A 14,536-nucleotide genomic window follows, 5' to 3' on the forward strand; every position below is an offset into this window, starting at 1 on the left:
ATTTTCAGTAAAATGTACTAAAAGTATAATTGTATAAACCTTTTTGTGGTGTGACCTAGCAACCCCTTGGGATGTTTTGATTCCAAGGTGAGGAGCCACTGTTTTATATCACTGGGTTGTTAATAATGATGTATTAATTTACAATGATTTATTTTATATTGAAGACGATCAAGGTGGAGATCATTTTACCCCCTGGGGTTTATCTATGACTCCTACATATTTACTAAGCTGATGATTTGGTTTGCATGTGAAATCCTTATCTAAAAAGTAGTCATTACAGCTATCGAATATATTATATATATATATATATATATATGTATATATATATATATATATTACAAGTAGTATAAAGTGAAAGTACTGTTGAGTGAATGTATTTAGTTACATTCCGTCCTCCATACTCCACCATATATCCATGAAACAAACACAACGCCAGACACAGAAAAATGAACAAACTTAAGACTTTATTAGTAACAAAAACAAAAATTCAAGTCCAAAATCTTTATAAATTAAAAAATAGCCAGAACAGTTTTATTATTGGTGTTGATGGTAAATAAAATGCCATAGTACAACATTAACTGTAAGGCTATAACAAGAAAATTAGCCAACTTTAAATTATTAGGAAAAAAGGGGCATGTGCAAACTGCAAAGGGCATCTCAGCCAACCTGTCAGTGTCTTTCTTCATCACTCACTCACACACACTCTCTCTCTTCTATTTGTCACCCTGGCGGCAAATGCCCATGTGGCAAGCTTGACACAGGGCCGCCTCATGCGGTTTGGTCCACCTCTCGTTAGATGGTGCTGATGGGCCATCATCATTGTCCTCTCCATAGCAGTTCTTCCGGATTTTGGCACACAGGTTGAGCAGTGCACGTTCCACTTCCTCGTTTGAAAAACCAGGGAGAACATACCTATCGTCTTGGCACTGTCGACAGGCCTGTCCGAAGGGCCGCATGAGCACTGTCCCCCGGTCACGTCGTAGCCGGTAACGGAACAACACCACCACCCGTGCTGACGGCCAGGTGTTTCTGCAGGATGCACACCTGAAACTGTGGGGAAATGAGAAGACAATAGATGAGAGTCAGAGGCACAGAGCTTCTCAGGATTTGTGAGACTCTACTTGAGTTATTCACAGGTTGGCCGCTTTTCCTGTAAACTATGGATGCTATGGAACCGCTAAACTAACACTTCAATTGAAAAGGATTAGTCTTCACACAACTTTGCTGGTTAAAGATTCAGTGTAAGATTTAGAGGGATGTAGTGGCATATAGAGGTGAGGTTGCAGATTGCAGCTAAAACTTTTTGAGGTTAGAATTCCTTCAATGTTCAATGTTCAGGAAGTTTTTGCCGGGAGCTGAATTAGCTGCAGAGGTCTCTTCCTCTCTGAAATGCCATAGTAATTTTTGGATATTAGGACTCATTCCTGGGGCACTTTACATCCCCCTAAATCCTAGACACTGGACCTTTAGATCATATTCTCTTCTGAGTAACCATAAAGCCGGATAACTTGTCTTTGCAGTCCTTGCCCAGGGCGCAGTACCAAGTGTTTCCACAGAATGACACTGTTTTCATACCGCACATGACCTGCTCCTTATGACACCATTGTTTAATCATATGACCTGGCATGGCAACAAGAATGAGCAGTCTGACAAAGCACAACAAGACAAACCTGCTATTGCAACTACTATTGATAGAAAAACAGACACTCTGTTAACAGTTTCCACACTACAGCAGATGTGCTGACCTTCATATATTCATTAGATATATAGTTCAAAGTTAAATATCGTTATGCTTTGAGAATATAGAACAACACATACTTTGCATGGGCATTGTGGCAGCAGATCTTCCAGCCTCTCTTCTTCTCCTCTGTGGTTAGTTTGTCTGTTTGCCTGTAGTCAAAGTTAAGAATCCATTCGTCTCCATAGTCCAGCTCATTGTCATCAGAGAGCAACTCCTCAAACGTCTCTGTCCACAAAGGAGCAACCCAGTCTGCACCAATGAAAATATAGTGATTTTTTTTAAAAAAAAAAAAAGCTTTACAATCGAAAAAAAATATCTGTAACAACACTGGACTTGCAGGTAAAAATAACCAAACTCAGACTGTAGAGCAAGGGTGTCAAACATACAGCCAGGGGCCAGAACTGGCTCGCCAAAGGGTCCAATCTGGCCCTCTAGATGACTTTGCACACCTAATAGTGATGCAGGCTGAGAGGTTTCAGGGGCAATTTAAACAGTGAGCACATACTTCATGTAAAACACTGCCTTAGAAGCTTCACTGCTCCACTGTGACCAGCTTTCTTAAACAACAATGAAAATTTTCTGTGGTCATATGTTAAGATGTTGAACATGGTGTAAAATATTGTCAACCAGCAGCTTAAGTACAAAAGAATCTGTATCAGACTTTAGTCTTAAAACAGTGTTAGTGAGACCCTGCTGCTGAGGCACTGACAAAACTTCAGATTGTAAGGCAGGGGATGAATTAACCTGCTTTTTTAATAGCTTCCACAAAAAGTCACATGAAAGTGAGTAATGGACTGACTGAAGTTGGAAAAACTAAGACATACTGTTGAATTTGCACTATTTTTTCTTTCTTCTTTGTTTTAAAAATGGATGAACGTTTTCAAAACTAAAGAAAAATTTGAGAGGGTATATATTTATGCATTATTATGCAGTGGTTTCAGTAGGCTGTATGTGGCCCCTGAGCTAAAATGAGTTTGACATCCCTGCTGTAGAGGGAAATAAAAGAAAAAAATATTGGCACACTCTTCTTTTATCTTTTTGATCAAAAATGCTGAATTTGCATAACACCAAAATGTAAAAAAAACTGCTTTAAAAATAGCCGATTATTAACAGTAAACACGGACGTTGTTAGGCGGCGCCAAATTAACCAAAACAAATATTGCACTACAGTACCAAATTAAACATCACATTAAAGTATTCCACAAAAAACATGATATGTTACCTGTAGATCTCCTCATGTTTGTTGATCAGATTTTCGATGAGCTTCTGGTAGACTAAATGAGTCAACGTTTGACTTGTGTGTCGCTCTGTAGGAAGTCTCTGTATTTATCATGCACCAGCAGCTGGTAGTCTGGAAAACGAAACTTAAGCAGCATCCACGTGCACGGTGATGCAGAAACAACAGCCTGGATTAGTTGCAACACGTGTGCGAGTATGTTATTGTACTATAACCACAGATAATGACCGTGTAGAGTAAATGATTGTTGAAGGTTAAACAGGCATTTCATCACAAATGAAACCCTATAACCCAATTTCTCATCTTATCTTTACCTGAAATCAGTTTTAGATAAAGATTACACAGTTTTCTCTTCTGTTTATCTCGGATTTTTTACATTTTATTTTCATCTACTTTTCTTTTCTGCATTCTTTTGTCTTAGCACACATTGAATCATTTGTCTATTTTACATTTTCCTCAATCCACATTTTCCTATGCATATAATAATGACATTATAGCGTCTTCACCTATGTTTTTCAACTGATGCAGTTTGTGTTTCATTTACAGTAACGTCATCATAAATGTGACGCAATGACAGCAAATCCCAGCTAAGCAAAACTGAAACCAGGCTATTTGTCACATATTTTATGTGCCTATGTAGCCTATACAATTATTTTGGTTAAATGTAGAATATTTCTTAAAGATCGATATTCATGATATTACTTTATGATGAACCTGTTTATTTTATATGGAAAATACTACATTCACAAGTGCAAATGGAGTAAAACGGTGCCACACATACAACTGAAAACAGAAATCAGACACTGTATTGAAATATTATTAATGTCTTTGTTGCTTGTTACACAATACTCATGTATATAGTTTTGTCTTGTCCCTTTTCTTGAACTTTAGAAATGAAGATAACTGAAGATAATTGTCTGGACTGAACATAAACCAAGCTAACACAGTCAGGTTCAATTCAGGTCAGTTCAGTAGAGGGCAGTGTAAGACAGCTGGTTGTTTCCACACAGACCACATGCTCAAGTGAACCTAATTGCAGTGCACTGGAACATACGGGTGGCATCTTTTGGTGCACCCTGGAAACAAAGTATTTTAAGAAATCCTGGGATATCCCACAAGCCACTGCCTTTTTCTCAGAAATGGGCAAACTGGATTAGCTTTCCATTTGTATTACAATATACGTTTACAGGAATACTTCAGCCACAAAATCAAAATGTATTTTTTACAAACTCTCACACACTTCTTACAGTGTAATCGAAGTCTCATTTATCCAGTCCTATGCTCAGTTCTTCCCAGACACGTTTTTTTTTAACTGAAAAAAAAACTTAGTGTTAGAGTCTGACTTTAAGGAGAGCATAGATAAGTTTCACTTTCAGTTCAGGTTTAAAGGTCCAGTGTGTGAGATTTACTGGCATCCAGCTGTGAAGTGGCAGACTGCTACAAACTTGAGACTCCTCCCTTGTGCCATGGAGAACTGTGGGGGCAGGTCTACAGTATCGCCGACTCCGTGGGCAACACATTCTCACTCTGACCTTGTGTGGTCATGGACCTTCCATGTCCAGATACGACATGAAAGGTACCCTGGGTGTGTTGGTTGTTGACGTTCTGGGACACCATACTGTCTCTTAAAATAAACACTACGTCAGTACAACAACACGAATTGATGTTTTTTTTTCCTCCAATAACTAATGCACATGGTTGGGTTTAGGCAACAAAAGCACGTAGTTAGGTTTAGGAAAAAAGAACAGGGTTTGACTTTATAATGTTATGGGACGCAAACACCACTCTCCCAGGAGAAAGTTATGTGTTTGTTTGACCCATCCACCACCACTCCCACCTGCCCTACTGGGGCTTTCGCTGCCTTAACTTTTGTTCTTGTCCCGCCACATTTCCCCCTGACGCCACCAAGGGCCCTTAAACTATAACAGCGTCATGCTGACGTTAAAGGACAGCTTGTTTTGTCAGTGTGTGATGCTGCCAGTCACTGCCCAAGCGCCAGATTTCCACGACTTCAGAGTGAAAACGAGTTGCCGTGAGAGAGGCCCCGTTCTGTATGTAGATATTAACAGGTACTAATATTCTAAGGTAACGAAAAGATAATGATTCTTTGTTTCAGCTGATTATAAACTAATGAAAACATAATTATAATAATAATAACATAAGAATAAACTTTTTTCATATAGCACGTTTCAAAACACAGTTACAAAGTGCTGTACAATATAACGAAACACAATTAAAACACATAAAGAATAAAACAAATAACAAGTCATACAATGTCATCTAGTAAAAGATAAAATACGGAGGGCCCAAGTTAAAATGGCGATAATAAATGGGCATTAAAATCAATAAGATAGCAATAAAATAGATATAAACTGAGGATATGCTTTACGATAGAAGTATGTTTTTAGGAGAGACTTAAACAAAGCCAGTGACTCAGACAGCCTCATATCCTCAGGCAGGTTATACCAGAGCCTTGGGGCCCTGGTGACAAAAGGCTCTGTCCCCTTCAGCGTAGACTCGGGAACAAGCAGAAGACCTTTGCCCAAGGATCTCAAACTACATGAGGGCTCATAAGGGACTAACAGGTCTGAAATGTAATCTGGAGTCAGGCCATGAAGAGCTTTAAGTAATTCATAACATTTTAAAATCGATCCTAAAACAAACAGGGAGCCAATGTAAAGAGGCTAAAACTGGTGTGATGTGGTCGTGCTTCTTGGTTTTGGTTAAAAGCCTTGCGGCTGAGTTCTGTGCAATCTGAAGTAGTTGAAAGGTTTTTTGATTGAGACAGGAATAAAGGCTGTTGCAATAATCAAGACGTGAAGAGATAAGAGCATGTAGAACAGTTTCTGTATCTCTAAAAGTTAAATAGATTTTATTTCGGCAATATTTCTGAGGAGATAAAAGCATGATTGGACAAGTTTAACGACATGTTTTTCAAAACATAAATAATTATCAAATATGACACCAAGATTTCTTGCAAAAGGCTTTATGTGTTGTGACAGGTTACCAGTAGATGGCAGTATTTGTTTTGTGATAAGCTGTGACTGAATTACCAGGATTTCTGTTTCATTAGACTTGAGCTGAAGAAAATTTAGCAACAACCAATTTCTGATATCACACAGACAGTCCCTTAGAGAGCTCAGCATGCTGAGGTCAGTGGGTTTAAGAGGGAGATACAGCTGAGTGTCCTCCGTGTAACAGCAGAATGAAACACCATGTTGACGGATGACATCACCCAAGGGGAGCATGTATAATGAGGATAGGACCAAGGATTGACCCTTGAGGCACACCATACTTGATATGGGAAATGGATGACATGAAATTATCAAAGGACACACAAAACTTCCTGTCTGACAAGTATGAAGCGAACCAGTTTAGGGCAGTACCAGATACACCCACCAAGTGCCTCAGTCTATGTAAAAGAATGTCATGATCAAATGTGTCAAAGGCCGCACTCAAGTCTAGCAGCACAAGAATTGAGCACGTGTGTGTCAAAGGGCTATCTCAGTGCTATGATATTGGTGGAAACCAGATTGAAACTTATCAAATATTTGATATTTGATTAAATTGGGGTGGCAGTAGCTCAGTCCATAGGGACTTGGGTTGGGAACCGGAGGGTCGCCTGTTCAAGTCCCCGTCCGGACCAAATATGGAGCGTGGACTGGTAGCTGGAGAGGTGCCAGTTCACCTCCTGGGCACTGCCGAGGTGCCCCTGAGCAAGGCACCGAACCCCCCAACCGCTCTGAGCGCCTGTCATGGGCAGCCCACTCTGACATCTCTCCACTTAGTGCATGTATAGGTCCTGTTTGTGCATGTGTGTGTTCGGACCTGTGTGTAATTGACAAACAGAGTGAAAAAATTGAATTTCCCCTTGGGGATTAATAAAGTATATAAAATTAAATTAAATTAAAATATGCTGTTATCCACAGCAACAAGCAGCTGCTTTGAGACAGTTTTTTCAAGAATCTTAGAAATGAAAGGCAGTTTAGAGATTGGGCGATAGTTTTCTGAGATGGTGGAATCCATCCCAGGTTTTTTTAAGAATCGGTTGGACACAAGCAGTCTTAAAGTAATGAATATTATGAATATTTTGATTATTATTTACCATTTCTGCCATATATCCCCCTAAATCCTACTCACTGCACCTTTAAATAATGAGGTTTTAATGAAAATGCATGTGTCTGGGAAGTACTGAGCATATGACTGGATAAATGAGACTTGGATTATATTGCATGAGTTGTGTGAGAGTTCGTTCACAAATTCATGGTCACACGGCATAACTAGTCAATATATTGATGATCATTTTGATGGTGAAGTGTTCCTTTAATATTCTGAGTACTGGAAAACAGAGAGTTAAGTCATCCTGATGACCTGATGAAACATGAGTTGTAATTTATCCCTATCGCCCAGAGGACCAATTTTGCCATATCAGTAAAACATATGAATAATAATATTATACCCTTGTTGCTCAACCAGTTTCCCAGCTGAATGGAAGCAGAATCAATAAAGCAATCGAGTTAAAGTTTAACATAGTGCACAGTATTTGTTTGTGCCCTCCAGATGTCTTTAAGTAACAGGCTCCTCACAGTTCCTATCTAAACATAATAAAATAAGTCAGCTATGATGACCAGGTAGCACTTGTCTGAAAAATGTTTTAACTGCTCTGTCAGCCTGTTCTGTCTGGTGACTGATATCCATCGCTGCATTGCTGCATGTTTGCACTCCTGTCAGTCCTGTCCACCCTCTTTAGGCCCGCATATGATATTCATGGAAATTTAAAGCCTGAGTTATTAGTACAAACACTCATCTGTGTCACCTTCCTACTTCAAGAGAGGGTAACGCTGTATTTGATCTCTAACTGTGACTGTAAAGTGCTTTGCACACTAAACCTGTTTTTAGGTCATCATTAATTACATAAAAAGCTTGCGTGGTTTCAAGCTCAACCACATAATTGACATAGAATCTTTTGACAAGAGCCAGGAGGACTTCCCGAGGTCCCGGCAGGCACAACTCCAGTCCAAACGTAGAAGGCCTGTGTTGGAGCAAAAATATTTTTGATTTTTTATCAAAATATTCTCATTAGTAGCTTTTATTGAATGGCTGCAATTTTGGTCTTGTGCTCGTGAAACATTTCTTGCTTTTCAAGCTAATTATTATTAATTAAATATAACAGCAATAATCCACACCAGTCTTGAAGTTATTGTGGTAACAGAGATGATGGTGTGACGGTGGTTCGATAAGTCAGACTCTTGTTTACTCAGTCTTTGTCCTGCCTGTAAAGCTATGGTGTTTCCTCAGTATTCATTACCACCATTTCAGGACAGTGGTAATTATAGCATCAGAATGACAACACCTGTCACAGGTATGTGGTGACGCCGTCAATTCTTTCTCTCTCACACACATACACTTACTTACAATAAATGAAAAACCTTGCACACGCTGTGGGGACTTTCCTTCTACCTGAGTTGTTGATGGTTCGTGATAATGCCCCACCCAGTGCTCAAAACTGATTGTAATGCTTCTCAGAGTCTCCTGACGAGGTCTCAAGCTCTGGTCAGCGCCAGAATACACACACACACACACACACACACACACACACACACACACACATTTGATAACATACACATGCAGGTTTGTCTGGCTCATTAGGCAAATCTCAATTAGTATTTGTTGTTATTATTATTTGGGTGTTATCTCTCTTAACAACATAATGGCAGTTATGTAATCAGGTCTCTTACACACACAGACACACTCAGAGAGTAAAATCCAATACTCTGTGTGTGTGTGAGGATCGTGTTTTACTCTCTTGAGAAGAGGTATTTTGCAGGATCTTGTCCTTTGGGGAAAAAGCACCTGCACATGCTGCAGACTGAAGAAACAAAGGGTGAGATATCATTATATGGTGGGTGGTAATGGGAGGGTGGTCTTGTCTCATTGGCATGAGAGTCCATATACGCACAACACTGCTGCCCACCCCTCACACACACACATACATAGCAACCCATATACTGTATTGTGTTGAAGTGGACGTGTGTGCACCTTTCCTCCCAGCACAGTGGTGTAAAGATGACCTCAGAGCCCCGGGCTCCAGAGAGTCACCTTATACTCAGGTGTGACATTACAGCGTGAGAAGAGCATGCTGGGATAGCTCACAGGGCCACAGAGATGCAGGCAGAGAGAGAAAAGACAGACAAGACAAGAGCAGACTCACAGAGTCACCTCTTTGTATTACACTTCTAAAGTACTGAAGTAAATTCCTGTGGATCCAAGTAAATAGTGATTAAGTCTGCTCTGGGACTGCAGCTATATTAGCCGTAGACATGTGCTGAGTTAATTACAGAGGAGGAAAAAAATCGACAAAGAGCTGTCGAATACAAATCTGACTCAAAAGCAAAAAGGCTGGTCTCAGAAAGAACTGAGTTGCAACCTACAGTACAGGTTGGTGTGCACTGAGCTACTCTGTTTTCTGCAGAATTATTGTGCTTTCCAGCAGAGGACCCCCAAATCCCGTTTCATTTGTGTCCCCACCACTGTTGAAACGAAACCTACGCCTTTGAAGTTATTCTCAGAAAAAGGAAGTCTATTATAATACATTAAGTCACCAGTTTATTAGGAGAAGACACTGATGCTTGTGGTGGCCCAACGCCTTAGTAATCCACTTTGTGTGTTTGTGCTTTACCCATGCAACTGCACTGCCAACATTAAACTCCAACAGCCATGTCATTAAAGCTTGTTTGAATTCAAATCGTCCCAGATAACACAGGCTCCTCTGCCAGGTCTGTTGGGGTGCAGGCCAGGATTTAGCTGCTGCCTGGACTCTGCCTAGACCTGTACACCTGTTCAATGGCTGCCAGGTGACTCAGAGAGGGCGGAGGACGGAGAGAGAGAGAGAGAGAGAGAGAGACAGAGAGAGAGAGAAGGGGAGGGAGGGAGAAGGACGCTGGGTGTGGTAAGATGCCTTGAGCACATTCCTCGGAGCAGCCGCACCCTGCATTTCAGCGTCTGTATACCTGCTAGTGTTTGTTATCAGAGCCTGTTCATGTAAGCAGACACTTTCCCTCTACTGGCACTCAGACTTCTTTCATCGGATAATATTTCACACACACTCACTCACAGTGCTCACTTTATTATTGCACATGTTCACAGTCTACGCTCACTCAACTGTATGCAAACACTCAACTCTCATTTCTTATCTCTGTCATGCTGAGAGTTGCACATTTGCATGAATTGAAAAGAAGGACAACGGGCAAAGCGAGGGCTCAGAAATGCGGCCATTTCAGCGTACGACAGCTTATTAAGATATGGGTGCATTCAAGCAGGAGGCACACCCTTAGGAGCAGGACTGAACACACAGCTATATTCATGTGTGTGAGTTTGTTGCTATCAGAGGGCCATGAAACAAGGTGTGTTCTGTCTGATAAACACGTTTCAGGACAAAGACCAGCCCATATAAAGTGCACACACACACACACAGCGGTGTATCCTCCCAACAGTATTGTGCCTTGTTTAAATGTCATGGTTGCCTGTGTGTTTGAGTGCAAGTGAAAGACACACACACACACACACACACACACACACACACACAGACAAACTGAGCATCTAAAAGAGAAGCAGTGAAAGTAAATATAAACAAAAAGAAGGAGTCATTTTCTTCATGTTACACAATCACTAAATGTTGAAATTAACTTGGCCGAGCTTAAACTTCAGGAACATAACGAGTAGCCATTTAGCTTATGGCCAAAAGTGTGTGACCACTCTGCTAAATCCAGTACCACGATGGTTTTATATACGTACATTCACAAATAGTGTCACTGGATCTGAGTAATACCTGCACTGTGACCTGCTTCCCAAATCCACCCCATAGGAAAGGAGAAACTGGGCAGTGCAGCCTGCAGCAGACGATTCATATAGAAAGAGGAACTGTAATGTTAAAGTCTGCTGATTCAGGTGGTTAGCCATACAGAAAAACAGCAGGTGACTCATTTACACAATATTTCAGTGGAGAACATGCAAACACCAAACTGAGCCTTTGTATCTTTTGCTAACAAGGGGTCAGTTTTTACGGGATCATGCTAAATGCTAAAATGTACTAGCATAGGAAGAGAAGAGTCATAAAGTCAGCAAATTGAAACAGTAATGTCAGTTACACAGACACATACAGCTAACAAATGATGTCATCTCTACTCATCATACATTGCAGCTTGGGCAGAAGCCTGGGCGTTACTAAAATGACGCCACAGGCAGTGTTTTGCATTGTATCTGGATGCAGAAGTGGTCAGCGATAAGAAGCGGGTCAATGGTTCAGTTTAGGCAACAAAACTACTTGGTTATGCTTGGGAAAACATCCCAGATATTGCTTAAAGATCACCCGCACATGTGTGTCGGTTGGACGCAGTCGCTGGTTTAGGCAACAAAACTACGTGTTTATGGCACGGAAAAGGTTGCGGTTTAAGTTGATCATATGAAGCGACTCACGTAGGGGGTTGGCAGTGAGGACCAAAACTACTTGGTTATGGTTAGAAAGATTGTGGATGTTGCTGAATAACACCTTTTGCTCTGACCATCTAATAATGACGCGGATGGGTTTACATTGTAGTTTGTGAAAAGCCCAGTGAGTCTCACACAGACTCTTAAAGGTGTCCCTGGCTTCATTATAATAATGCTGGGGACACTTGAGACTAGCCTGGCTAACATTAGCCACCATAAGCCACTGGTCGTGCCGGACCAAGTAAGGGTGCAGCAGTAAAACCACTGGGTGGATTGAATTGAGAAATTGTGTGTTTTATTGACTGTGAATTAAGCTCTTGATCCGTATGAGGCAGACTGTGTTATTTCTTCTGTTGTAAATTACATAGCGCAGCTTTAATCTGGTGCCAGACACCCCAATCTTCCTGGGACTCAAGAGACCTTTATTATTAACCCATCCATGCACAAGTACACACTTCAGGTTGAAGACCTTTATTTGTCCCAGAGGGGTAACTGGTTTTGCAGGCATGACATTGTTTCTCTAAAGCCAGTAGTGCTACATGTTTTTGGTGTTGGGGAGTAGTGAACCACGTGTAATTAACTAGTATTCAGCTATATTTTTGCAGTAGGTTGCTGGTAGGTCGACCACATTCATATTTGCATGGTGAGTCAAGGAGTTAAATTACTTTTTTTGCCATATTTTGCTTGGTTGACTTTGGAAATGGCAAACAATGTTGGGCCATGAAAGGACACATATGTTTACTTTTTATTTTACCATTACTTGTCTACTGTTATTGAACCCCCTTTGGATCAAAGGAAAAGCAATTTCAATTTAATAGTCATTTGCAAAAGTTGGCTGTGAACAAAAGGCATAAGGTCAAGAACCTTGGTGTCATCTTTGACTGTGACCTGTGTTTTGGACCCCAAGTGAGAAACATCACCAAAAATGCATTTTTTTCATCTCAGAAATATTGTCCATGTAAAATCTCTTTTTATCTAAAAATGACATTGAAAAAAATCTCCAGCAGACTTAACTACTGTAATGCCTTGTTCTCAAGCCTCTCAAAGAAATCTGTAACCTCCTGAGACCTGAACTTTTGTTTGGTATGCCGTTTTTAATTTCTCCAAACTATTTGGGATCAGTAGGACTTGATAAGTTTAAGTTTAAGTTTATTTACTTTATTAAAAATTCCCTTAGGGGAAATTCAATGTTTTCACTCTTGCTTGTCAATTACACACAGGTCCAAAAGACACACACATACACAAACAGGACCTATGCATGCACAAAGTGGAGAGATGTCAGAGTGAGGGGGCTAAGTATAGGGAGATAAGTATAAAAACTAAACATTGTCAAGTCCCAATGTCCTCAGAGAAGTACTTCCTAATTTCCTAAGTGTCTTAGCTTGTTACGGTTGCTAAAATTAGTCACATTTGTATTCCATATCAAACTACAAACAATATTAATCATAAATAAACAACTTTCAATCATAAAATGTGATCAGGTTTTGTATCTTGTCCACTTTTGTGTTGGGATCGACTGCAGACTGACTTGGCAGAGATGGCTTCCATCTTGTTATTAAATGGATTAGTGTATTGTGTAACTTATCCTTCTGCATGTTCACAGACGGAAACCTTTTTACGACTTCTATTTCCTCTAGATAGTCAAGTCTGATTGTCTTTTCGGCACTCTGCCAGGGCCACTAGATGGGACAAAAAAGTGTCCACGAATGAGGACAACAGGTCTAAGTTAAGTAGAATGAAGAATAAGGTCCAGTTAACCCAAAATGAGATGTCCTCATATGAGGACACAGGGTCTCAGGACGTTAAACAAACTACGGATGATCCTAAATGCAGCAGCACGGCTACTCACCAAGAAAAAACACAGAGAACACATTACACTGGTTTTAAAGTCTCTTCATTGGCTTCCCGTTCATTCCAGATCCCTCGTCACTGGATCAGCCTTCCAGAGGACTTCAGACAGACAGCTTCAAATGAAATCTTAAAACCTATCTTTTTAGACTTACATTTTTGTCACTTTTATTTACTGAATTGGTATCAAACCTAATTCATATTTTAATGTATGTGCGAGTGTGTGTTTGAATCTTATTTACTCCATCTTACCCTGTCTTTTATGTGTATTTTCCCATTTTCTATGTAAAGCACTTTTAGTTGCACTTTCTGTATGGACTGTGCTACGCAAATAAAATAATAATTATAATGATGATTATAATCACAGGTAGTCAGAAGTATAGATTATTTATTTATTAACAAATGTTTAGAGAAGTTCTTGCACATTATATTAGAAGGGTTAGCTGGCTTACTGATCCTATGTGATGCAATACTCTGAACTGGAGTCTTGTTCCTGAAAGTGTAAGTGACTGTTGTAAATACAAAACTAAACTTTCCCATTTATAATGTTTTTTTTTGTGTGTGTATGGTTAACCTGTAAACAAGTCAGCACTTTTTACAACAAACTCAGCAGAGTGGTGTGTGACTTTTTTGTAATATATTTTATGACACTTTCACATCACATGTACATGTTTAATTTGCTAACTTTTCACAAAGTCGTTTGAACTACTTTATTTAAGAGGGTGATTTAACCAAACTAGATTTCTCCCAAGCTTTGCTGTAGTTCTATTTCTTCCAGAGTGAGGTAATTGGTAGCTTGAAAGGCTGGGAGCTACTCCAGCACTGGTAATATTTATGGAGTAGCTACAAACAAGTAGTCAACATAAAAATAAATAATAGATAAATAAATAAGGTGCTAAGACCAAACAAAACAAGTGCAAAGCAGTGTTAAGACACAGCCAGTGTAAATAGTGATTGCTAGAGGGGTAGAATAGTCTGATTTATTTGAACAAGGCTGCTCTTGGCCCAAAGGCTACAAAAACGATGTTGAAAGAGTTTTGTGTGAAGGTTTGGGCAAACTTCTGTGTCATAAGGGCAAGATAAAACACCAGCTATGACATAAAGACCAACACTTTTGAAATCCACCAGTGGGAGTGAACTGCCAATGATCTTGTGCTCTCGGTGATTAACGGGTTTGGGAGGAGCCACACCGGTGGGAAAGCCCTGCCTAGCAGGATTTGCCT

General features: G+C 40.1%; 1 protein-coding gene across 1 annotated transcript; it reads right to left on the minus strand.

Moving 5' to 3' along the window:
* Nucleotides 1-447: 447 nt before the first annotated feature.
* On the minus strand, nucleotides 448-3,110 carry LOC126383755 (receptor-transporting protein 4-like). The gene is made up of 3 exons (XM_050034403.1): nucleotides 2,964-3,110; nucleotides 1,819-1,990; nucleotides 448-1,050 (listed from the first exon to the last, which is right to left on the minus strand). The coding sequence occupies exons 1-3, from the start codon at nucleotides 2,977-2,979 to the stop codon at nucleotides 714-716; spliced, it is 525 nt and encodes a 174-aa protein (XP_049890360.1). The 5' UTR covers nucleotides 2,980-3,110; the 3' UTR covers nucleotides 448-713.
* Nucleotides 3,111-14,536: the final 11,426 nt, after the last annotated feature.

Source organism: Epinephelus moara, chromosome 22 (genome assembly GCF_006386435.1).
Source record: "Epinephelus moara isolate mb chromosome 22, YSFRI_EMoa_1.0, whole genome shotgun sequence".
Lineage (NCBI taxonomy): Eukaryota > Metazoa > Chordata > Actinopteri > Perciformes > Serranidae > Epinephelus > Epinephelus moara.